At 37.4% G+C, this 24,854-nt stretch overlaps 1 protein-coding gene and 1 pseudogene across 1 annotated transcript in view; both read left to right on the forward strand.

The window, feature by feature from the left end:
* Positions 1-24,854, forward strand: part of tmtc1 (transmembrane O-mannosyltransferase targeting cadherins 1) — a 264,439-nt gene that overhangs the window by 51,004 nt on the left and 188,581 nt on the right. The window contains exon 4 of the mRNA XM_030149448.1: positions 5,231-5,407. Within this exon, the coding sequence (XP_030005308.1) occupies positions 5,231-5,407 (177 nt within the window). The remainder of the gene's footprint in view (positions 1-5,230; positions 5,408-24,854) is intronic.
* Positions 22,431-22,739, forward strand: LOC115429746 (ATP synthase subunit epsilon, mitochondrial pseudogene; annotated as a pseudogene).

A 24,854-nucleotide genomic window follows, 5' to 3' on the forward strand; every position in this document is an offset into this window, starting at 1 on the left:
TGTCAGTGTAATAACAGACATACTGAATTTCCCCCTGAGGATCAATAAAATTCATCTGTATCTGTATGTGTATTCACTTTAAACAAATGAAAATACAACTTTAGTCACACAGTAAGTATTACTCATTTACCTCTGACAACTCACAATAATTGTGGAGGTTGTCGATGATATTAATCCTGTGCATGTCTGCCATGTAAAACATTCAACACAAATGACCAACTGTACTGAAGTAAAAGCAGAGGTAACAAGTCCTATGTGTGGTGACATGATATATTTATGATTTGCAGCATTTTTTGCTTCCGCTACATGTTCATTCAGCCTATTTCCTGGTCGAGGCCTATGAAGGCTGTGACAGTTATTATAAATGAAAGTTTCAAAATTGTTGTGGGTGAAAATGAAGGAGGCTCATGTTGATGATGATGTGGAATGGATGTGGAATGGATAATCACTGATATTCTCATATATTCATATATACAGGGTTATGCAAAAAGAAGGAACCCATTTCTTTACGTAATATTTTAATAAGGAAAAGCAGTAGAAAACTCCAGCCAAGTCACAAGTATTCCACTCATAATCAACTTTTATTTCCTGTCTTACAAGTGTTTAATGTGGCCACCACCTGCAGCATGGGCAACATCAATACAATAAAAGAAATCCTCCCAGACGCGTATCAGCATATCATGATCCACTGAGTTAACTGGTGTTGTGATTTGATGTTTAAGGTCATCGAGGCAGCCATTTGAAACTTAGAAAACTCCTTTTTCAAATGGTCACTGACTCATTCCATGACTATGCTTGAGAACTGAAGCAATGCGTCATGAAATTGGTTCCTTCTTTTTGAATAACCCTGTGTATATGTGTATGTGCATATATATATATGTATGTATGTATATATATGCACTGCTACTTTGGGTTGTTCCCTTAAAGCTGCGTATGACTTTCGCTACCAAATTTTCATCAAATCTGTAAAACCCAAGTCGTAGCCTAAGTATCATGAATCCGTGAGTCTTTCCGTGGTTACGCACCTGAATCTCTTCCCTCACCTTGAACAATTTCAAAGTGTACTCCACCATTAACAATCCATGTGTTTACAAACAGAGCAGGTAGGTCACTCAGGTATTTTCTGAAATTTGTCACGACGTGCATCGTGGGAAGTGGAGCTCTACACAGCCACAGTAGCAGCAACAACAAACATGTCGACCAAGCGAAAGCGGGTGCATGGATCTCCGCTTTCCACAAAGCATGTCCTGACAAATTTCCGAAAATGCCCGAGTGACCTACCAGCTCTGTTTGTAAATATATGGATTGTTAATGGTGGAGTACACTTAGAAATGGTTCACCACGAGGGAAGAGATTCAGGTGCGTAATCATGGAAAGACTCACGGACTCGTGATACTTAGGCTACGACTTGGGTTTTACAGATTTGATGAAAAATTGGTGATGAAAGTTATATGCAGCTTTAAGGTGTTGCCACATCAGATCATCTGCTTCCATCTGCCTCTGTTCCTGCATCTTCTACCTGCGTGTCCTCCTTCACCACATCCATAAACCTCCTCTTTGTTTTTCTTCTTTGCCTCCTGCTGGGTAGCTCCATCTTCAGAATCTGTCTACCTATATATTCACTATCCCTCCTCATCAATATTGATGTTTATATCTTAAATCATCATGAACATGACACCATAATTTGCCCCAGTATTTTTGTCCATATAGTTTATAAACATCATCACAATATTTCCCTAAAGTTTAATGGGAGATTTTTCTTCTTAAGTGGGATGTAAAGAAGTAGATGGTTAGTTGTGGTAGAAAATTATTATTTATAGTCAGAGCATGAAAAATATTTTGGAAATTTAGAGGTAGAACATTTAAAATAATAGTCATGGAAAAAAAAAATTAAAAAATCAATGTTGAGAGAAATTAAGTAAAATCCATCTCTGATGCATTTTAGAAGCAAAGATAACAGTTTAAACACAACAAAGCAATGCAATGATATTTAGCACAATATAAAACTATATCAGGACATTTAGAACAGAAACGTGAATTCAATGTATCCCAATACTTTTGTCTATATAGTGTATATTCACATATTTATTGATAAAGATATAATACAGGTTAAAAAACACATAAGAACAGCCTTGTTTCTGTTTCAACCACATTTTAGCATCCCAATTAAAAACATTAAGATTGTGTTCTATTTTCAGCTCAGTTGTTAAACAGTTCCATAGTTTAGCTCCTTTAACAGAAGAGGCTGTTTGTGCAGATGAAGTTTTATACTTTTCATATGCAACAGTTAGTGTTTACTGAGGCCTGTACTGACTCTGTTCACCTGCTGATATTATGAAATAAACTCATTTAGTTTGAGAAGAACCTTCACCATGATGACATTTATAAAGAAGCTTAAAGTTTGAATAATTTATGAAACCTTCAAAGCTGAACATATTGTGTTTTTCCAAGATGTGACAATAAGGCCAGCACTGTTGTGTGTGTGTTCTTTTGTGCATGATTTTTTTAATGAAAGACCAAACTTAAATTCTTCAGAACACTAACATCTTAAAAGATGGATGACGTGCATGACAGCTATAGTAAGGAAGTTTATTCTGTCTTTCAATAATTATCTGTAAGTAGCACACGCTGATCAGAATAATGTCAGTGAATTCAAGTGAAAACAGACTTGGCACATCCTGTGGGAATGCAGTACATGAAACACAGACATGGGGAGTTAATTTTCAAATCATCCAGGGTCCACAGGGTACATTACTTCCCTGCAAATAGATAAAGACTAGTTTAACCTATGATTTTAATTGCAGGCAAATCTGCCATGTCTAATTTGTAAAGTAATAATTCCACCACAAATTATGTTCTGTACTTAAAACCATCAGTGTCATTTGATATTAGCTGGATTCAAATCAACATCTGTGTGATTTATGGTGGCTTGAAAGTTTTATTCTTTTCTCTGTTACTTTATCCTGCTTATGGGTAAGTATGAAAGTTTTGGCAGTATTATTGGTGCTAATTCAAGGAGACGTGTGTTATTAAACATCATGTGACCCATTCACAGTGAAATCTCAGAAGGTGATGAGATGGCTGAAATCCATGGAAGCATATGGAAATTATTATTATTTTTCTTTCTCTCTTTTAACAGGGTCTATAGTTACTATGTGGTCATTAATCACGAGCCTTGACATTATATTGGGAGTTCATTTTAGTAAAATGAGAGCAAAACACACTTTGTGAATGCAAAAAATGCAAGTGAAAGATTAATTTCTGAATCACATCAGGTCCACAGGTAACACTAGTCCTGTGGAAAAAGACCTTGAAACAAACTGTGAATGATGAATATACATTTGTGATTTTACAAGGTGATTAAGCTTTCCATTCTTGTTTTTTTTTTTTTTTTTTTTTGGCTCAAAAAATTTAAATCCAAGAAGAACACACAGTGAACATCATGAATGAAAAGAGGAAATGCATCTGAAGTGTTGAAGTGTGTAGAACAAAATGAATATTTTGGTCAAATATGAACACCACTCCATGTGGAAACTGCGTGGCTATTGAACCTTATTTTAGGTTGTTTTTTTTTTCACCCCATTTCACTCCTGATTTTTGATCAACCTCCCAAACACATTTTGTTTTATTGGTCCTTTTCAGACTCCCTGCACTGACTCACCCAGACCACTGCTGGGCCTCAGATGCTAATGTTAGGATATTTCAGTTCCTGCCCAAAGTAAAATCCAAACCCTCCAGTTAAATGGTGCTCTTTAGTATGTCTGATGATCAGTGCTGGGTGCTCTTTATCGGGAAATCACAAAAACTGCTATCAAAAACCATCCTTTAAAGAAATTGAAAATAGTATTTGGGCATCACCAGCTGTGTGTGTTTGCAGATGGAGTGGTGTTTATCTTTTCCCATTTTGCAGTGTTATCAAAGTGAAAACATGTTTTGTTCCGGTTGCTTTCACACTCCCTGTACGTTCATTACAATACCCAGTTACATGTCAGTACAGCTGTGCAATAAGGTGAAAAAGCCATTTTGTGATTTTTATGGAAAATTCAGCATGTTACCTGTATTTGGTTTTTTGTCAAGAAAATTGCCCTAATCAATTAAAGTATTGAAATTTTTTTTGTAACATAAACATACAATTGTGAACTACAATAAGTAGAATATTCAAACAGTACAAAGTAATGACTTTTATTTTGCATGATTTATATAAATCAGCAGCTCGGTAATGCAGTGGTTAGCCTTGTCTCACAGCAAGAAGGTCCTGGGTTTGATTCCTGCTCCGGCAGCTGTGGGTTTGCATGTTTTCTCCATGTTTTCCTGGATTCTTTCCAGTTTCCTCCCCCCATCCAAAAACATGCACTAGTAGGATAATTGGTTATTTTAAAACACCTGTAGAGTTAAACGTTGTTCATCTGCATATGTCAGCCCTGTGATGAACCAGCTGTGACAGGTGTCAGCGCCCCTCATGACCCTCTTGAAGAATAAGTGATTTGGAAAATAAATAAATGAATGACTATAAAATATCACCACAGACATACTGGATCTTTAAATGTCAGCCGTTTGTGATGATAAAATTGCACAGAATGACACTGTAGCTGAGAGTCATTATCCTCTTGTAAACTATTGTTGCAAATTCGCTACAGTATTTCCCTGTCATAGTGAGGTTCTGCTCAACACTCTTTGTGAATGTACATATGTTACCTCGTACATATATTATCTGTGATCCATAACGTTCATGGATCAATTTCAACAGCCTACTTCTGTAACGGTGTTGATAATTTCATGACATTCAACTTATTTTTTAATTATAACAATAACGATAATAATTGAGTGGAAGAACTGATCAATACCAGCATCAATAAAAAAAATCTACGTTTCTACATTTACGATTACTATTATGCCAATATTGACTAATGTCAGTAATTTGCATCATAGTTATTGTATGTGTTATATTCACAATTACAATCTCCTCTTAATTTAACATCTCCTTGACATCAACCACACAAAAAATACATATTTTTTATGTAATAGTAAATAAATTAAGGCAGTAAGGAGTTAATTGTGCAGCTCTGCCTGTCGGTTCTGCTGCGTTGTACTTTCATACATCAGGTCACTCACATCCCCTCTGTTCCTTCAAAACATTAGAGAGAATCCAGACCTGAAGTCAGGACACACATCTGAAATAACATTCCCTGTCGTTTGTTCTAATGCTTCTCCTGTTTCCTGTGTCTCTCAGGAGTGTGGGAGTGGGTGTCTCTGTGGACTCTCTGCCGTCCACTGTGTCCACGTGGTCTTTGCTGACCAGTCTGCTGCTGGGCACCTGTGCCATGCTGGTCAAGGAGACGGGCATCACCGTGTTCGGAGTGTGTGTGCTGTACGACGCCCTGGTGCTGTGCCGCAAGCCTCTCATCTAGTAAGAACACACACTTTGGCCTGTTTATACTTTGTTTGTTTTTTGTTTTTTTTGTTCATATCTTGATTTATGTGGTGAGGGTCAGTGGAACGTGCATGTGGTTCTTCAGCAGTATTTGGCTTTATATTTACACAGCTAAACTCAGTACACATGGGAGCTGCCCTCTGCAACCACAGCCAAGTGTGTTTGGAGACTTTGTGTTTGTTCTATAATGGAGAGCACAGATAGATGGGAGACAAAGGAATGTGGTTGTGAGTAGGCCTGCACGATATTGGAAAAAACTGACATTTCAATTTTTTTAACCATGCGATCTATATTGCGATATGAAAAAGTACTCTGAAGGATATAATAGTTGTGTGGTGCTGACATAAACAAATTAGTTGTGTTACCTCTCGTTGTGCCAAGACACTGTCAACACAGAACACGTGTTTCAGTATCATCCTTCTTGTAGCCAAAATAATTCCAGATAACTGACGTTTCTTTTCTTTTTTGCACCAAGTCTTCGTTTTCGGTGATTTTCTCTTGTTCGTTGCTCATTTTTCAATGTTGTTACCAGCGACTCACTCCATGTGCAAGGGTGTGGCCTGCTTTGGCAAACTGATTGAGAATGATTGTGATTGGTGGATCGTTGTGCAGAGGGTGTGTCAGGTACCCAGGGTGAAATTCGATGAAAACACGTGGAGTTCATTTACCTCCTACATTGCAGGACCTGCAATGTGAATAATGCACACACATACATTGTGATGATGATGCTCAAAGGATATATTGTACAGCTCTAGTTGTGAGTTTTGTTTCAGGCCAAATCCATAGCAGTTCATGTCATCTAACAGTCTTTACCTTCAGATTTAGAGGTTTGGTCGTCAGTGGAGAAGAGGTTTAACTGTGAGATTTTGAAGGTTGTAGCTGTTTTACCAAAGGACAAGGGTGTTTAATAGCCTTCTCACATCAAACATGGATTTTTGTCCAAAACTTTCGAAGCTATAGTTGAAAATGATTTTACTTTCATTTTCTTCTTTTGTAGTTTTGTTAATAAGTTGTCTTTCGCTTATGAAATATCTGCTGCTGTTAATCACAGCTAAACCATTCAGTTGTAATTTGATCATTTGTCTTGTGTCGCTCGTTCACTCATGCTTGTCTGCAATACAATTTCTATTGATGACGATAAACTTAATTTCGAACATGAGTAGGAATGAAATGTAAGTGAACAAAAGGCAAAGAGGAATCACAAATTTAAATGGAACACTCCAGAATACTGAAGGTCACAGTCACACAGTGTACAACTATTTCATTGTGGTTCTTTAACAACAGTTTATGTCCGAAATGGAGTAGGAAGAAGCTGAGCTTGTATTGTCCTACCCCAAAGTTTACATGACTAATCAGCTAATGTATACAGTCCATAAAAAAGAATAGGTCAGTTATTGTAATGATTGAAAAGAGAATAAATAATAACATACTGTTAATAACTTACTGTTGTACTCCTGTTCATTGTTATTATATTTGTGGTTTTTATACATCTACGTCATACATTTTATATATTTGTTGTACTGTAGTGTCCAACTTAACCCTGTCATCACTGTTCACTGCTGAGTTATAGAAGCAGACAGAATATCTCTGCCTTGTTGTTACACACACAATTTGGACATCTGAGGATTTCTTCAATAACACTCACTCATTATGTTATGAGTCTCAAAACTCCTACCAATCATTTGTAAGACTGATAACTGATAAATGGAACCTATACATATATATATATATATATATATATATATATATATATATATATATATATGTATATATATATATATATATATATATATATATATATATATATATATATATATTTTTTTTTTTTTTTTTTTTTTTTTTTTTTTTTTTTTTTTTTTTTTTACTTAGCAATTAGTGAACTCCAAAGCCTTTATTATCACTGTTTGGTTTCCTCTCCTTTTGCTCCTGATTTGACACAACTTCCAAATGAAGGATTGCTATTGGTGGAAAACTAATACAAATAGATTGTTTGTCTCCTTTGCTCTGTTGTGTCTGAGGAATAGGGGCTTTTATAGATGCAATTTGACTATTCTGTGGTAATAAAGACATTTTGATATTTTTAGAAGAGAGGGCCTTGGAGTTCATTGTTGTTTTGTGAGTTCATACATGCCCCAATCCAAAGAACATCCCTAACAAAACACCTTTATTGAGTCCAATAAGTCCTCTTTTTCCAACATTTTTTGCTACATATAAATATATTTGCAGTAAAAATGAAACTATTATGTGGAAAAAATAGATTCACAACTCCAAGGTTGTGATCTGATATATTTAAAAGAGATCTTAACATTATTTTTAAACAAAAAGCACAAACCGCTCCCAGCAACATTTCTCATATAACTGAGTGAAAGTTTAAATAGATAAATGACATAATTCCCAGATGTAAAAGTATAACAAGTAATAAAGGATTTATGATGGAATGATTTAATATAGGGCCGGGCAATATATTGAGTTAAGTTGATTAATAGAAGTTTTGCTTTCTGAAAATTGTGAAATACTCGTAAATCGCAGGTTTTACATAGCATACAATTTCTCTGGAGGCTTTTCCTGCTCAACATAAATGTAAAATATAACTTGTTTGTTTCATGTATTAATCATGAATGTGTCCATCCTTCCATCCATCCATCCATTTCCTTTTCTTTCTGAAGTCATATAGTTTTAGCTAAGAAAGAGTGTTTTTGAGTCATGTTTTGTCTGTAGTTTGAATAACTACAAAAAAATGATTGAAATAGTAAATTGTCCATAATGTTACAAAAAATAAAAGTTTCATTTTTGGTTATATTGCCCCGCTCTTTTTTAACAACTCTCTACTCTGACGTGGGGTTCATCTTGTTACCTTAAAAATCCAAACCAGCATAGATTTGCCCTGCTGTGGCTATCTGTAATATCTTACAATGTATCTTTTTATTTCAGAGTCAATACTGATTGTAGTCCATCAGCCATCCTTCCTGTGCTCATGTGGTTTTACGTAGATGCCATTATCCATGTCCCACTTTTCAGCAGCTTGCCGAGCTGTTGCTGCTGTGTTGCTCCATCCTTTGCTCGTTCCTTTTAACAGTAGCCTGCAGTGATAATGGGTCAGCGATGCCTGCACAATGCTGAGCTCCAGATAAAACATACACTATTTATGCGAAGGCCAACTTGCTCCTTGTCCTCATCACTCCAATTGCACTCCGTCTTTTTATTTTAATGGACCTACACAGCATTTTGCATGTTTTAGCCCATTAACTACAGCACATTTTTACATTACACACAGCCATTTTCTAAAGCGTGCCATTGGTTTTTAGATTGATTCTCTCGCCTCCAGGCAGCCTTTGGTTTCAGGTCATTTCAAAGAAAGAAAAAACTGAAAGAATCACATTGCAGTGACTTTAAAATTGCTATGTACAAGTAATTACTCAGGTAGATGCTTTTAAACAAAATGAAACACTGAGATCCTGATTTCCATTACAGTAAAACAAGATGTCTTACTATTATAGGGAAGAATAAACACAGTGACTGGATGTTGATCATCAGGGACAGTATATCACCATTATGTACAATCCCAACAGGTCCTCATATCTAAACAACAAATCAAGTCCATTACCAATCCCTCCTAAATTGACACATGTACTCTAAATTTACATCATGGATTATAATTGATAGTGTTTTAAAATACATCATGGCTAAGGTTTGGTTAAGTTTAAGCACAAAATCAGTCCAACCAAGGTTAGGAAGAGGCTGTGGTTAGTGCTAACTAGTGTCTACAGTTTTTTATTCCAACATTTCCCCCCTTTGACTGCTTCCTTGAGTGTAGCTATTAAAAAAATAAAAGCTTTTGGTTTCCACGCACTTATTCATACAAGGAACATTTTAATTACAGCTGCACAATATTGGAAAAAACTGACTGACTGCGATTTTTTTTTTTTACCCTGTGATAAAAATTACAATATGAAAAAATACTCAGGAGGTTATAATAGCTGTGTGGTGCCGACGTAAATGGTCAAACAAATTAGTTGTGTTATCTCTCATTGTGGCAACAGGTACAAGACAGTGTCGACACAGAACATGTGTTTCAATATCATCCTTCCTGTAGCCGAAATAATTCCAGATAACTGATGTTGCTTTTCTTTTTGGCACCAAGTCTTTGTTTATGAGAATTTTCTCTTGTTCATTGCTCATTTTTCAAAGTTCTTACCAGCGACTCACTCCAAACTGATTAAGAACGATTGGGATTGGTGGATCACTGTGCACAGTGTGGCTCAGGTACCCTTGAAATTAGATGAGAACACGTTGAGTTCATTTACCTCCTACATCGCAGGACTTGCAATGTGACTATTGCGCACACATACATTGCAACGACGATGCTCAAACGATATATTGTGCAGCTTTAATTTTAATTACTATTTTAAGTGGAATAATCAAGTTAATTTATGTCAGTTAGTTACGGCATCATTGCTAACACATGCCTTCATCCAAACCATAATTATAATGAACATTCTAACTGACCTAAAAGTGGGTGAACCACTAATATACCATTTTAATTTTAACACTTAGAGCATAGATAGTACTCATGCATTAACATTAAGTCCTTAAGCCCCTCCAACCCCCACCCCAAATAAATTTTAGTTAACTCTTAAAAAAATATGTCTATGTATATTTAACATTTTGACTAATCAACTAATCAATTATTTGTACACATCCCGATTTCATACAAACACAAGATATTGGCTGCAAGGGTAATGTTAATACACCATTTTAATACTCTTCAAAAATTGCCCTGTTCTGTTTTTTGCGGATGAAGCCAGTCTGAATATTTGCATATGCTCATGTACTTTTGCGGAGTTTGTGTTGGAATCTTATGCTGGGAATGGGTTGTTTCTTTCTTTCTATGCAGCACTTTGAAATAGTCATCTGTGCCTTTGTGACCACCAGGTTGGATTATTGCAGTGCACTTTATGTGAGGGCTAGTGGTTCCTCCGTCTCCTCTGTCTTCAGATGATGCAAAATGCTGCTGCACATCTTTTAACCGGCACACATAAACACTAGCACATTTCCCCCGTTTTAGCCTCACTCCACTGGCTGCCCATACTTTTTAGGATTAGTTTTAAAATTCTTTTATTTACTTTTAAATCCCTAAATGGCCTCGCTCCACCCTACCTCTCCGAACTGCTGCAGCTTTATACCCCCCCACCCCGCTCTCTCAGGTCAGCTGATCAACTGCTCCTGTGTGTACCAAAAACTCAGCAGAAGTTCAGGGGTGATCATGCCTTTGGTGCAGCAGCTCCTAAACTATGGAACCATCTGCTTCTCCATATCAGACAGACCTCCTCTCTGTCTGTTTTTAAATCCCTTCTTAAAACCCATCTTTTCTCCTTGGCTTTTGAAACTACGTGAGATGCTTGAATGTATTATTTTTATTCTATTGTTTTATTGGGTATTGGTTGATACTTTTTTTTTTTTTTTAAGTTGCACAGCTTTTTATGTTTTTTAATCTATTGTATTGTATTCTTTTATTTTGGTTTTATTTATTCTTGTGTACAGCACTTTGGTCCACTGCGGTTGTTTTAAAGTGCTTTACAAATAAAGTTAGATTGGATTGGATTGAATTGTATTTCTTCACATTCACTGGCTCCTTTTCTAAGCTAACAGTGGCTAATGTTACACACTGTTGCAACTGTAGAGAGGCTAAAGAGAGGCATGTATGAACGCAAGAGAAAGTACAAGGATTGTTATTGAGAATCCGATATGAACACATCTTTGAGGACTTAGTATAAAAGCTCTTTTTATGGATCAGCTAGCAGTTAGCAGCTAACAGTTGTTAGCTTAGAAGTGGAGTTATCTAATGTCAGCAAATGAGTGGCTCTCGGCACAACTAAGACTGCAACATAGACGAAAAAAGGAAGTAACCAAGCATGTTTAAATGTCACAAATTGAACCTTTAAATATAACATATAGACACAATAACAACTGTTGTGATTGAACCTGTATGATCCTGGGCATGTGATGCTGCATGAAAACTTTCTTTATGTTTGGTTACACAGGAATATTAAGGCAAAGACACGCTAACCCGATTTTTGGCAGTCGGATGTCGTTGGGCAGTGACATGAGTCTGTTTGGTGTGTTCCATGCAATCGGCTGTTGTTAATGCTGTCACCAGGCTTTTAGGCTGATTCAACATGTGAAATCGGCCACTACCCGTTGTTCAGTCGGACCAATCTGGTTGATGGACGGATTGCCCTTGACTAGTGAATCGGTGAAGGAGAAGTTTCCATGTGAATACAGCTATGCCAAGGTACTTCACACTATTATTGTCTTCTATAATCAGCCATGAACTGCTCATATCGTATCTGAATGAGTGCCTGTCAGTATTGACTATGGACTTTCATTCATTCCATGAAGTGAACACTGTTAGCATTGTTAGCATAGTGCAATTTCTTCTCAGTTTTCACCTGCAACATCTTTCTTCTTCCACAAGAAGAAGCCTGAGAGCTGAAAACGACAGTATCTTCTTATTCCTAGCCATCCGTTCAACGAGTACAACAAACCCTCTTTACTACTCAACACTCTGCTGACAGCAATGACTGACGACAGTGAACGCTGTGTTTTGGTCTAGAGAGATGTTCCGTCATTTCCAGTTTTACATCTCATGCAAGCGCAGAATGCATGCTCACATCGGTAGTCGATTTGGTGTGTTCTTCACACTTTTTTGACCATGTTGGGGAGACGAGAGCCGACTGATCAGTTGGGCTACCTTTTCTGGCGACAATCGGCAGTCGGGTTGGTGTGTCTTCGCCTTTACAGAGAGAACAGTAGGATCATATAATAGCAGAATAGGTGGGATGCTGACAGAGTGAAATAATGGCTAATTCTGAAGCCTAAATCCTGAAAATAGAGGAAATGTGCAGAAGTGTCAGTCTCTAAGTGATGGAGAATATTGTGGTTCCTCAGTGGGTTTAGAGGGCTTTAAAGAGCGCTGATAGAATTTGAAGTGGCCACTGAATTGACACCAGATTTTAAAGGTGGATTTCACCGTTGGGTTTTCTGTAAAGCTAGAGGGTTTTATCAGCAGGGGATGTAAGTAAGAGTTGGAAAGATGAGGTGCATGACTATATCTGTACCCTACACCATAAATCTTCAAGTGCCCTTGACTGAGGCTCTGGCTTACAACTGCAGTCCACAAGAGACTCTGGTGGCTTTGAAGACAGCTTCAGGGCATCGTTCCCATCAGAAAGCTGAAGCATATACAGAATACATAGTGACCAGCTTGGCAGTTTGACGGTGGACACTGGCACTGTAACTTTTAGGCAAGACGCTGCCCCCCTCTGTTAACAGTCCAAGTGAATTTGTGAATTTCTGGGACTTTCACTTAAAAAATTATGACTCAAACCATGAACAAATTCCAAGTTCTTGTTATCAGAGGTACAGCACTTATTACATTATTTGTTCAGTTGTAAACTACCGAATTAATCACCAATTATTTTGATGAGAAAGGTTTTTGGTTTGAGGCATTTCTTTTGTTAAATTCCTGTGACTCCAGGTTCTTAAATGTGAATCTTTTGTATTATTTTTTCCTCTTCTATGACAGTAAAGTGATTATCTTTGGGTTGTGGTTCAAACAAGACATTTGAGAATAACATGTTTAGCCATTTCATGACAATGTGTACGCCAAATAGCAAACAGTTTATTTAAGAAAACAATCAACAGACTAATTGACAGTGAAAATAATCATTAGTTGCAGCCCTTCTTGTGATTTGCTTTGCCAAGCTCTTAAGCGTTTTAATGATGTGATCAAGTGATAATGTCTCCTCTGTTGTATTTTCTGCATATGACACTGAACCCAAATGGACAGATAATCATTTAATGCGGCTTTTAAAACAAAAATATCAAAATCCCTACCTCTTGCATTGTAAAAGGAATGTAAAAGATAAAAAAAAAAGTAATGGGGACAATATTATGATGGATTATCTGGGTGCAGCAGGTTACAAGTCCCTGCAGGTCGTTTGTCATGAAGTCAAATTCAGAAACCAGTTGCTGCGCACGATACATGTATACATGTAAAAACAGTGGTATGTAGCTCTATGTGTGTTCAGCACATGGTGAGATCATTAAAAACCACCAGCGTTGTCATGTAATGCTGCACTGCTCACAGCGTAAATGAAAAGCCTCCACATGTGTGAGTGTGCGCTGGAGCATTAGTGTGTTCTTTCACATTTGCATAAGTGTGAGTGTGTGCCTTTATGTGTGAGTCTGGTCGCCACAGTCCAGATGTTTTTTGGAGCCTCCCTGCAGTTTAAGCTGGCCTGGAATTTTCTGGAATTAGCCTGCTGCCACTGGGCTGGGCAAGCTGATAACACGCTGAAACTTTGCATGCAGAGGAGGCACTGTGTGTGTTGAGTTTAATCTGTATTAGAGGTTATTTTAGGCAAACTACCCTGGGGCATCTGTCACTTAGAAGTGTGGCAAACGTCCAGAGGGCTGTAGGGCTTTCAAAGTGTGAGAATGTGTGAGTATGTGTCCTGTGTGTGTGTGTGTGTGTGTGTGTGTGTGTGTGTGTGTGTGTGTGCGTGTGTGCGTGTGTGTGTGTTACATCTTGTGACGGCACCATCAAAATAAAATTACAAGAAACTAGCCTAACTTTAACTTCGGCCTTAACTTTTTATGCCTTCATACCAGTGACAGTCGTCTTAATGTTATGTTTTAGAAACAGCTTTATGGAATCTCTCCAAAAAATGGCACAAATGTTCACGTAAGCACAGGGATGAACTGGTGAAACTTTAGAGCCCAAAAGTCAAGGTTGCTGTGACCTCACAAGACGTATTTTTCAGCAAAACTCAAGAATTTCTATGCAAATTGTGACTTCACACAAGTAGAGCTGCGACCGATTTATCGACTAGGTGCTTGAAGCCAATGCAAAAATTTCCGATTCAATTAATCGACTTGAATTGATTGAAGGGAGATATTCTATTGCAGTTTTCCTGAATTGAAGCTTCTTTGTGTGTCACAATAAGCATCCGTGTGAAACGCAACAGTGGAACCAATGTTTAACAGCAGAGAAATGAAGGAAACAAAGCTTTGATTCAGGAGAATTGTGGTTGAATGATTTTTTTGGATCACTTTGAGTCGATTAATCAGTTGCAGCTCTACACACAAGCACACACAACAGAATAAAATGATGACTTTGTATTCAAAAGGGTGAAAGTCGACTTCTCTATTGCATCATAATGTTGTACTCAAACACTTTTCTGTCCATTTTTGAATCGAACACTCGCTTGCGACGGTTCTGGTGTGGGAGGGGCACACCTCTGTGGGAGGGCCTCCTTGCCTCAAACTCAAACCCACAGTGCAGAGGAACTGGCCTCCCAGACCAACTGGTGGGCGAAGGCTGTCCGAAGTGGGTTGCAGAAGCTGGTCATTCTAGGAATATTAACTTGGATCCACACTCAGCCATAGGTGGTAGTAATGCGCTTTAATGCTAGAAGCCACCAGCCATAAAACAGAATAAAGATGACGAAGAAGTCCAATCTAGAAACATGGCAACGTTGCTGCCCCGTCCATTATTTAAGGGCAGATTCAGCTATTTACTGATGAAGTATCACACTTATTTCCTTCCTAATGTCAATATTGATACCAGTATTGATGTGTTGCATGGCTGCCGTAGTCAAATAATCAGGTTACAGCTCAAAATTGTAGGTGGTAAATTGTACTAAATGAATGTGAATCAATCAATTAATACTGAATTGAATTGATATTGGCTCAAATCAAATCGTGATCAATCGATTCCGAACCTTATGAATGAAAATTAAATCAATTAAGGAAATTGGCCATGATAACACAATCTACTGAAATGCACCAAAACAGACTTCAGCTATCAATGAAATGTAGTGAAGTCTGAAACGCTCACTCAATATATCTGGGATTTTCTGGTGTTCTGATTATGTGTCACCATCTCTGCACTACAAAAGAGACTATGTGTCTTTACTGAGATCAGTTAGGAGCTGATGGCCATAAATGTTGTGGGTTCTGCACTGCAGGGTAAGTGCAAGATAATAAGGATAGATGGATATGTCATAAAGCTGTCTGATCATCATCAGTTTTTATCTGTAAGTGCCTAAAACTCAGAAATGCATGCATACCGGTACTGATCCCTATGATATCTGACCGAAAATGCTGCATTGTATCGCATTCAACTTTAATTCAAAATCATTCAAGCCTCACACACAAATTTTGCAGAAACAGGGAAATATAGAACAATTCAGTGAGTCAGAGATCAGTTTTCATACAGTTAACACCATCAGACTGTATTTGCAACAACACCTATTTGCATATAAAGGGGCTGATTTCGCACTAAATATATGAATATTTTCAAACTTACATTTATGCAAGTGCCACAGGTGTATTTTTGGCAGTCATTGGCCTTGTGCATGCTATGTGAGGTGCATGCAATATTTTAGTCTCATTTGCACGATTATCACACTCACAAAAGCCACTCAATCATTTTGCGGATCTGGCACTTAATACCTGTTATTACGTTCCTTCTCAGTCTTCACTGCATGGAGAATTAGATGCCAACTGTCGCTGACAATCACAAGGTGTTAATTCATGATAAATTCAGATTTTCTTTCACAGGCTGTCGAAAATTGTTTTAAGTGGTGCTATATTTAGATGGAGACTAGAGAATGCACCCATTACAAGTATGTGACATGTGTGAAGCATAGATTTTTCATAGAGGGGGATTTGTTTACTTACATTTTACAGCTTCTTGGCTAAGTTTACTATGGGCTGAGGAAAAGAGTAACAGCGAGGAGGTGGAAGATAGCAACGAAAAAAGAGACAAGCTGCTATTTTTGCTTTGACTTATTAGATTTTCAGCAGAAGAAAAAAGAAAATATGAAGGACAGTGACCTTTGGTGGTCAAATCAGTATATTTTTCAACCTGTGCTCATTTCTTTTTCAACTGTTAATTACATCTATTCAAATATTAGTGTTCTGCAGTGATAAATACTGTGTGTGTGTGTGTGTGTGTGTGTGTGAAATCTACTTCTAAAAAACAGTTTCTTGTAGTATTGCTTCGTTCGCTTTGTCCTTGAGGTTCTTTGAATGTTGAATAAATGCAAAGTGTAATGTTTCAAGAGGACTTAAGCCTCACAATAGTGTCATTCAAATTGTTGTCTTTGGCTGCAAATTGAAAAAAAAACCAACCATCTACTGTTGGATGTTGCTTTGTCAGGTTTAGGAAGATGGAAAAATAATGCCTGAATAATGTGACAATGAGTGACTGAAAGTTGATGAAACCAGATCTTTATTTGCAGTTTCTTTATTATAATTTCTTGTCAGAACATGACTGTTTGCCAAATAACAGAACATTTCACAAGTGTGAGGGAGAACAAAGCCACTCTTCCTCCTCCTCCTCCTCCTCCTCCTCCTCCTTTTTTCCTCCTCCTGACTCTTTCTTCTCTTGCTCCTTGTTCTCCTCATCCTCCTTTGTCTTCTCCTCCTTCCCTTCCTATACTTCCTCCTTCTCATTCTCCTTCTCTTGCTTCTTCTTCTTCTTCTCCTTCTCCTTCCTTTCCTCCTTTTCCTCCTCCTCCTCCTCCTCTTCCTCTTCCATAAGTTAAGTAGACTAGACCATGTATATCCCTCCTGATGGGTTCTTCTGAATGGGCTAATGTTGTCACCCTGGAGCTCCCTAGACTTCCCATTAATTCCAGGCTACTCACTACCTTTATAAATTGCAGCCCCTAAGCTGAAGAAACAGAAACACTGCTTACATTTCTCTATGACTCTGGATAAAAAAAGAGATGTATTTGTCCCCAAAAGTGTTCTTTTTTTGGAAATAAACTTTTTAAAGTAGTTACTTGTCATTACTCCATCAATATTAGATCAGTTTTACATCTCTTCAGGGTATTTTTCTGAATACTGTAATAATGAGGGTCCAAACAACAAATATCCATTTTTGCACCTGATCCCTCCACAAACCTGGAGAAAACCCTCAGGTCCATGTGCTGGAAGATCATCTGTTGTGCAAAACTGCCACAGCTTCGAAGAAATGAAATACTACTGCAACTGTTTGAATAATGATTTCACCAGTGACAGTATTATTCACTAAAATTCATGACGCTTTGCCATATTGAATGACATTGTGTCTGCACGCAGCACTGCAGCAGTTCTGACTGTTGGGTTGAAATCATTTCAGGGAAATGCTGCTGGGACAGTTGAATTTCCCCACCATAATATAAATAAAATCTTATCCTGATATATTGTTTAATGGATCTAAATGATGTGATTACAAAGAAATTCTCTAATAAGCTGATGTTCAGGGAATAGTTTGTTCACAGTTGAGTCCTTATGGTTTTTGTGTTTTTGTTTCAGTGACTGAAGTTTCCCAGAATTTAATCACTGATTCATGACATTCACTACAGTGGACAGTTACATTTTACACTGAAATAATATGTTTTCTTAAATCAGTGACATATTCTCATGTGGAAAGAGCTTTACAGATGTATCTATGCTTAAAAAATGTATCTGATTACATGTTAAAATGTTGATGCATGGAATCCACTACAATGAATAGATGAGTATTATGATAAGGTGCTAAGATATTGAAGACATCTAATTGGATATGTCAGAAATTTCACCAGTTTATTAACAATTTATGCAGGAAAGGATTAAGTCAGTGGTTCCCAACCATTTTTGGCTCATGACCCCATTTTAACATGACAAATTTCTGGCGACCCCAGACATTCAAAACGGATACTTTTTTTTTTGTAGATTTTTTTTTTGTAGATTACTGCACAAAGTGAGGTTTTTATTTTCCTTGGTCAGGATATGTACAGTCAGTCCAGCTTGGATTTACAAGGCTGACAATTAATACTGAACAAACAAGAACTCAAACTATGAATTATGAAAGAGCTGCAGCATCTGAAACTGACCACAATGAACATTTGAAAGATAAACAGTACCACAGTGCTTCAGTTTCAGCTTCACAGTTTGTCATGTCTTTTATGTATTGGGATTGTCTCCCTCAACTCACCATATGTTGTTTATTAGTAAGTTTTTCTTTTTTAAAAAAAATCAATTACTTGAAATTTCAGGCAACCCCATGTGGAGTTCTGACTCCAAGGTTGAAAAACACTGGGTTAAGTAATAACTCAGTATGCATAAACACAACCCTAATAAACACCCCAGCCAATACTCTGACTACATTGGCATAATGCTGCCCTCTGTTGACTTTCCCCATGTGCATCAACTATGACTTTGTCACTGAGCTGAAAACAAGGCAGTGATTCTTAGTTTCAGACAAGTCACCTTCTTTTTCATCATTCCACTCAATGATATCGCCACAGTCTGTGTATATTTAATACTGATCCACTGTGCTCCTCATGTCCTCCCCTTCTGTGATCAGCCTCTGGTGCCCGACTCGTCTCCGCTCTCAATCTTGTTTGTGTCTTCCTCTAGATTTGCGCCAGGCGTTATGATAACCCTCAGTAATCTAAGTCACACACAGAGCAGAAAGCCTGTGTAATGGCAGCGGTAGCGGCGTAAAGCTCACACAGGGCTGCATAAGTGTGATAATGTAAGTGAGGAGCAGGCAGCCAACATATGAGCAGGGATACAGATGTCTGTCTGCAGGATTTAGACCTTTTGGTGTGCGTCTCTTCCTCCCTCTTTTGCAGCTAAAGTCCTGGTAAACAAACAGCGTTGACTTTGTTCATGCACAGACCCAAATTACAGAGAGAAGTCAGGTGGAGAACAGCTTTACTGCCACTGCCTTTAAAGTTGGGTTTGTCTTTGGATCATTCAGCTGCATGGTGGTCTGCTTCCTAAGGGACAACACAGACACTGTTCAAAGCATTGGGGTTTTAGCAGAAAGATAAGACATGTAAGACAGTGCACACATACTTTTATCTTCTAACTATAAGGGGAGCTTTTATGAGCGAGGGTAAAGATATTTAGTCCATGCATTTGTGCAAAATGATAGGCACAGAGATCAAAGGCATACATGGATAAAAGCCACCTATGGAAATGCTGTTCAATAAAAAACTTAATCCACCAATAGTGCATTTTAAAGGCCGTGTGATAATGATAGTTCAAAGCAGGAAATACAATAGCCAGTAGCTAATGCTTTCTTATAAATATGTGATCATCTCACCTCCAGTTGAAATCATTTGACAATGAGAACATGTTACCATGTCTGATGTTATCTTTGAGTTCATCAGCAGATGGATTACTGCTGACCTGATTGTCTAAGTTAAAGTATTGAATAATTAAAGAAAAAAATAGTGAAGATAAAACTAAACATTAAAAAAAAGTTTCTTATAACCTTTTCTTATAACTCATTAACCAAATTATAACTCATTAACCAAATTGAGCATGCACTGCTTGGAAAAATCTTGGCCAATACAATCAACTGAGAATTGATACTGATGTTGCTTTCTCTTTCTTTGTTTTGTTTTTGTTGTTATTGATCTTTTCCTTAACATCTCTAATGTATAAATTAATATCTACTATTTCAAAGCCTTTCAGCTCTTCATCACATTAACTTCGAGTGAAAACTGATTCAAACATATACATCTATAATGACACCATTAATATAATGCAACACATAAATATCTGTTATTATCATTGGTTAAAATACATCGTATACTGTATACACTGAACCCAGTATTGGTTGATGTTGGCAAATATTGGCTGATACTGATGTCCAGCTGATACATCACTAAAATTTATGATTTAAATATCAGAGAATATGGCCTTTTCTTTCAATTTGAGATTATCCCTGAAAATGTATGACTTAAATATAAGAGAATATCCAAGATGTATTTCTTGTCAATACCAATAGCTTTGGCCCACAATATCATCCCACCCCCACCTGCAAAAATTTGACACTGAAATTGTGTTATGCAGGTCTGATATTAACTATTGGATATTAACTATTGGCTATCTAAGTCAAGAAATAGTCTAAGAAATAAAACTAGATTACTAAACATTAAAAATATCTAAGTGGGTGGAGTTTTTGTCTTTTGTGTATATTGTGTAAATTCCGTAAAAGCTGGAAACAACATGCCTAATATTAGCCATTGATACCAGTGATTTATAAAGCATCCTGTTGGTGAAGATTCATTACATTAATAAGATGTAAGAGGTTTCTGCTCTGACTCACAGCTAAACATAGACCAGATCACACCAGGTTTAGTTGCTGTGGTGATAGATGGGAGGTTATGTGGTAATGTGGTTATGTTGTAATTACAGTGGTTAGAGAATAGGGAGGGGATCTGAGGTGCAATCAAGCACCTAAAATAATGGCAGCAAAACGTGGAAGAGGACTTGCATTTTCTTTTCGTTTGGCTTAGGCACTGAGAAAAAAACACTTAGGAGCTGCTCCTACATGTTTTAATGGAAAGAAAAACTCTGATCAAGTTGTCTGCTTATTGATCATTTTGTGTATTTTAATAGAAGAAGGTGTTCTGAATCACTGCACTCAAGGAAGAGCACCACTGGAACTGTACCACCCTCAGTGAGTGAATGAATAACACATGGTCAGGGATGTCAAGGGCACTGTGTTGTTTGTGTCTTGGAAAAGCTGCAAGAATCACAGAATCTCAACCATAACTATGAACCACTGAAGGGGGAAGAAATGCATGTCACTTTTAATTCAGTCAGATACAACAGGAACAAAAAAAAAAAAAAAAAATCTAAATATGCACAGAAACCATAGTACAAGATAAATGAACCTCATTAATAAAACTGAGTGTTGTACAGACAGCTGATGAATTGAAGGTTTGACTAAAGTAGTCATTCACCAACAACCAGATGTGATAACTGAAAGACTTTTCCAATACACCAGGGATGTCAAACATACGTCCCACAGGCCAAAACCGGTGTCAGATAGAAAAGTGACCCACACCTAATAAATCACCACATGTGTAAAAAATTTATATATATATATATATATATATATATATATATATATATAAAAACAAAGACAAAACATGTTGTGAAAAGCACACATTTATCAACATTTAATTTAAAGAAATGTCACATTGTTCAGGGATGTTCAGGTTATTCACATTTTTGGTCTGAGGACATTATGTAAATATAAACATGTTCATTAGGGATGCACCGATACCACTTTTTTCCAGACCGAGCACAAGTACTTACATTTTATTACTTGCTGATATCAAGTACCGATACAAGTACTTAATAATCCCATTCCAGTTCTTAGTTCCTTTTGTAAATGTGCTTTATTGTCGTTGTCATTAGTCTGACTGGAACAAAGTGCTTCTACTGACATTTAATGTGTTGGAATGAGTGTTTCTCAATTAATCCACCAGGAGGTGCCGCTCTTAATTAACCATACTGGACAAATACCACAAAGAAAAGTGATGTTTTTTGAGAAGAAGAAGACAGTCAGTAATAATAAACATGGAGACGACAGAGGAGGTAATACTAATGTGGATACTAATGTTGATATTGATATTGATGAGGGTAGTTGTCATAAATCTGTCAGTAGTTTTTCACTAACTCACACAGTTGCTCTTTTAACAGATCCTCTACCTCCTAGGTTCCTAGTGGTATTCTCCATCTGGGTATGTATCCCCGAACACCTGGAAAACAGATGGAATGTATCCAGAGGACGGACAGAACGCTCTGTCCGTATCTGTCTTTATCTTTAATGTTACTTGCAGTCAGCGTTACTTTTGTCACTGTCATTTATTTTGAAAAGTCTTCACACTGCTGACATTACTCCTCTGCAACGTACCTGCTGTGCTTAACTGTGAATGTCATGCTGCCATAAGTGGTATCAGTGCGACTGTATCGGTGTACTTTTACAAATAAGAGTACAGGTACACACACTGAGTTTCAGACCTGCAGAGGCGGTTTCTCATAGACTGCAAGGGAAGCACAGCTTCCCCTAAAATTACAAAAATTAAATGGTTAAATATGTATGGTTGTGTTGACATTTCATTGACTACAAATGTGTTAGAACACGTTCATCTCACACAGTCAAGATGGTTGCTTACTGGAGACAGGCAGGCCTCAGCTACATTCGCTTCTCCAGCATCTGCGCCAGCGCGGTGCGGGCTGCACTGAAGGGCTGTGTCAAAGTCGCAAAACCCAAAAGAGCAGCATGATGGGATCCTGTGATGTAGATAATCCTTTTCTAGAAGTTATGATGTCCTGATGATGTCCTGCTGTGGATAAAAGTAAAGATGGATGACATCCAGATCATCTGTGGAACTGACCAGGACCTGAATGAAATTGCTGTTATTTTTCCCTTTCATTTGTAATTAAAGTTGTATTAATGGTGGAAAAAAAAAACAAAAACAAAAAAAAAAGAACATGTTCATCTCAGAGACACGTTCGTTCAGAATCAGCTTTATCACAAATCAACGGACTCGATGTTGTTCACTTCATTCCCGTTGTGCTGTTTTCTCATATGATCTATGGTCAGTGCATTTGCCCATAGACGCTCAGTGTTCATGCACTTCAATGGGACTGAGTGGAACAGTTTTTTTCATTGCCTCAAAACTGGACGGTAAATGGATAAATGCCACGATGTTGTCTCGCCCCCGGACACTCGGCGTCGCTGGGGGTGAATGGAGCTGTGGGCGGAGCTCGGCTGGGCTGGACGCTGGGCTTCCATGTGTTGATTGGAGGATCAGTCGAAAGGCTGAATCTCGTTTGATTGACAGCTATTTTGAGATCTACTCCTTCACTTGACAGAGTTCAGTTTAATACAGTCGCGCATTCTGCTGTGAAATCGAGAGAGAAACCACTACAAAAAAATTACTTGTTCATTTCCTGATCTGTAAATAAAACACACTCAAGGTACTTCCTTGTTTCAATTTAACATAATTTCAACGTTTTCTTGTTTCAGTTACATAATTTAATCATTTCTTGTTCGAGTTTAATATTGTTTTGTAGATAGTTAAATCAGTCATACTGTTGTCACTAGTGGCAACAATTGGAGCTACACTGGCAGGTGTAGAAAGGAGCATCTGTTGTTTAAAAAGGCTCAAGTCCTTCACCCGCAACACAATGGGCCAAGGCCATCTAAGCAGCCTGGCTCTGCTGGACATTGAGAGGACACTGGTCAAGTCCCTGGAAAAGACGCCTACTTGGTACGATAAGGTCACTGACCATTTTCTTAAAAAGGAACAGAGGGCCGAATTAATGTTTAAATAACATGACAATTTTTTTTAATGTAAGCTGACAATGAGCTTCCCCTCTCTGAAAGACGAGCAGCCACCACTGCAGACCTGATACCCGATACTAGTATCTGTATCGGTGCATCCCTAATGTTCATACTGTAATTTAACTTTTTGTACTAAAACAAAGAGAAAATTTTGGAGTTTTCGTTATTTATTTTCTGTTCTGGCACACTTGAAATTCACTTGGCTGTATGTGGCCCCTGAACTAAAATGAGTTTGACCCCACTGATATATACAGTAGGTGACGTGTACATGTAGAGCAGGTGTCACCAAACCATTTTTCATAACAAAAGGAGGAAAAATATTGTATGAATATCATCTAATACATTGTTTTACTGACACGTTCATCTTCAAAACTATGCCGAAGAAGTGCACTTTATTATCTGATCCAGGTTAGGGGTCAACCTGTGATGAAATGTTGGTTTGTCATCACTGAAAAGTAATGGCAACCAGCAGCAAACTAGAGCAGCCATATGAAACACATGGTACACAAATACATGACTGTCTGTTCTGCTGTAAAAATACTGATATTGTAACATCGTATCGGCATATTTAGGCCAAAAAACAACAGATAAAAGTAAAAACAGTGAAATGTTTTTACTCACATGCATTTATGATGAACTTGTAATCTCAGAGAATAAGTGTGTGATATTCTGATATTTTGATATTGGTCAATATCTGCAAATATCAGATCTCATACTAATGTCTCGTCAATGTATCGCTGTATTCCTAAAACTTCAGGGAAGATTCTTTGTGAGTTTGAGTTTGTCCCCTCAAATATATGCATTCATTTCCAATATCCAGGTTTTTTTCTTGTAAATTAGGAATATTTATTAAGAAAATTCAGAACTAGCCTCCCCAGCTTTTAATTTTCTTTAGTTTTATGTAAAATTTCCCTAATACACAATTGTACCTTACTCCACAGAAGTCTTAAGCAGCTGTTAGCTTTGTTGTTTTTGCAGGGTTTTAATGGGAGTGTGTCTTTATTTCTAACAAGAAATATGCAGGAAACACACACATATGCATAAAGAATCACAACATAATAGCTTCTCCAGGTAACGTCAGTATTTAGTGTGACCTCTATCTGGATTCAGTAATTCTTCAATGTTCTGGGGTCGACTGTCTGGATGTTTTCTTAATAATCTTGTATTATATTACACACCTTCAGAAATTCCCAGAGGCTTCATGGTCTTTTATTCTTTTCTTTGTCC

Source organism: Sphaeramia orbicularis, chromosome 12 (assembly GCF_902148855.1).
Source record: "Sphaeramia orbicularis chromosome 12, fSphaOr1.1, whole genome shotgun sequence".
Lineage (NCBI taxonomy): Eukaryota > Metazoa > Chordata > Actinopteri > Kurtiformes > Apogonidae > Sphaeramia > Sphaeramia orbicularis.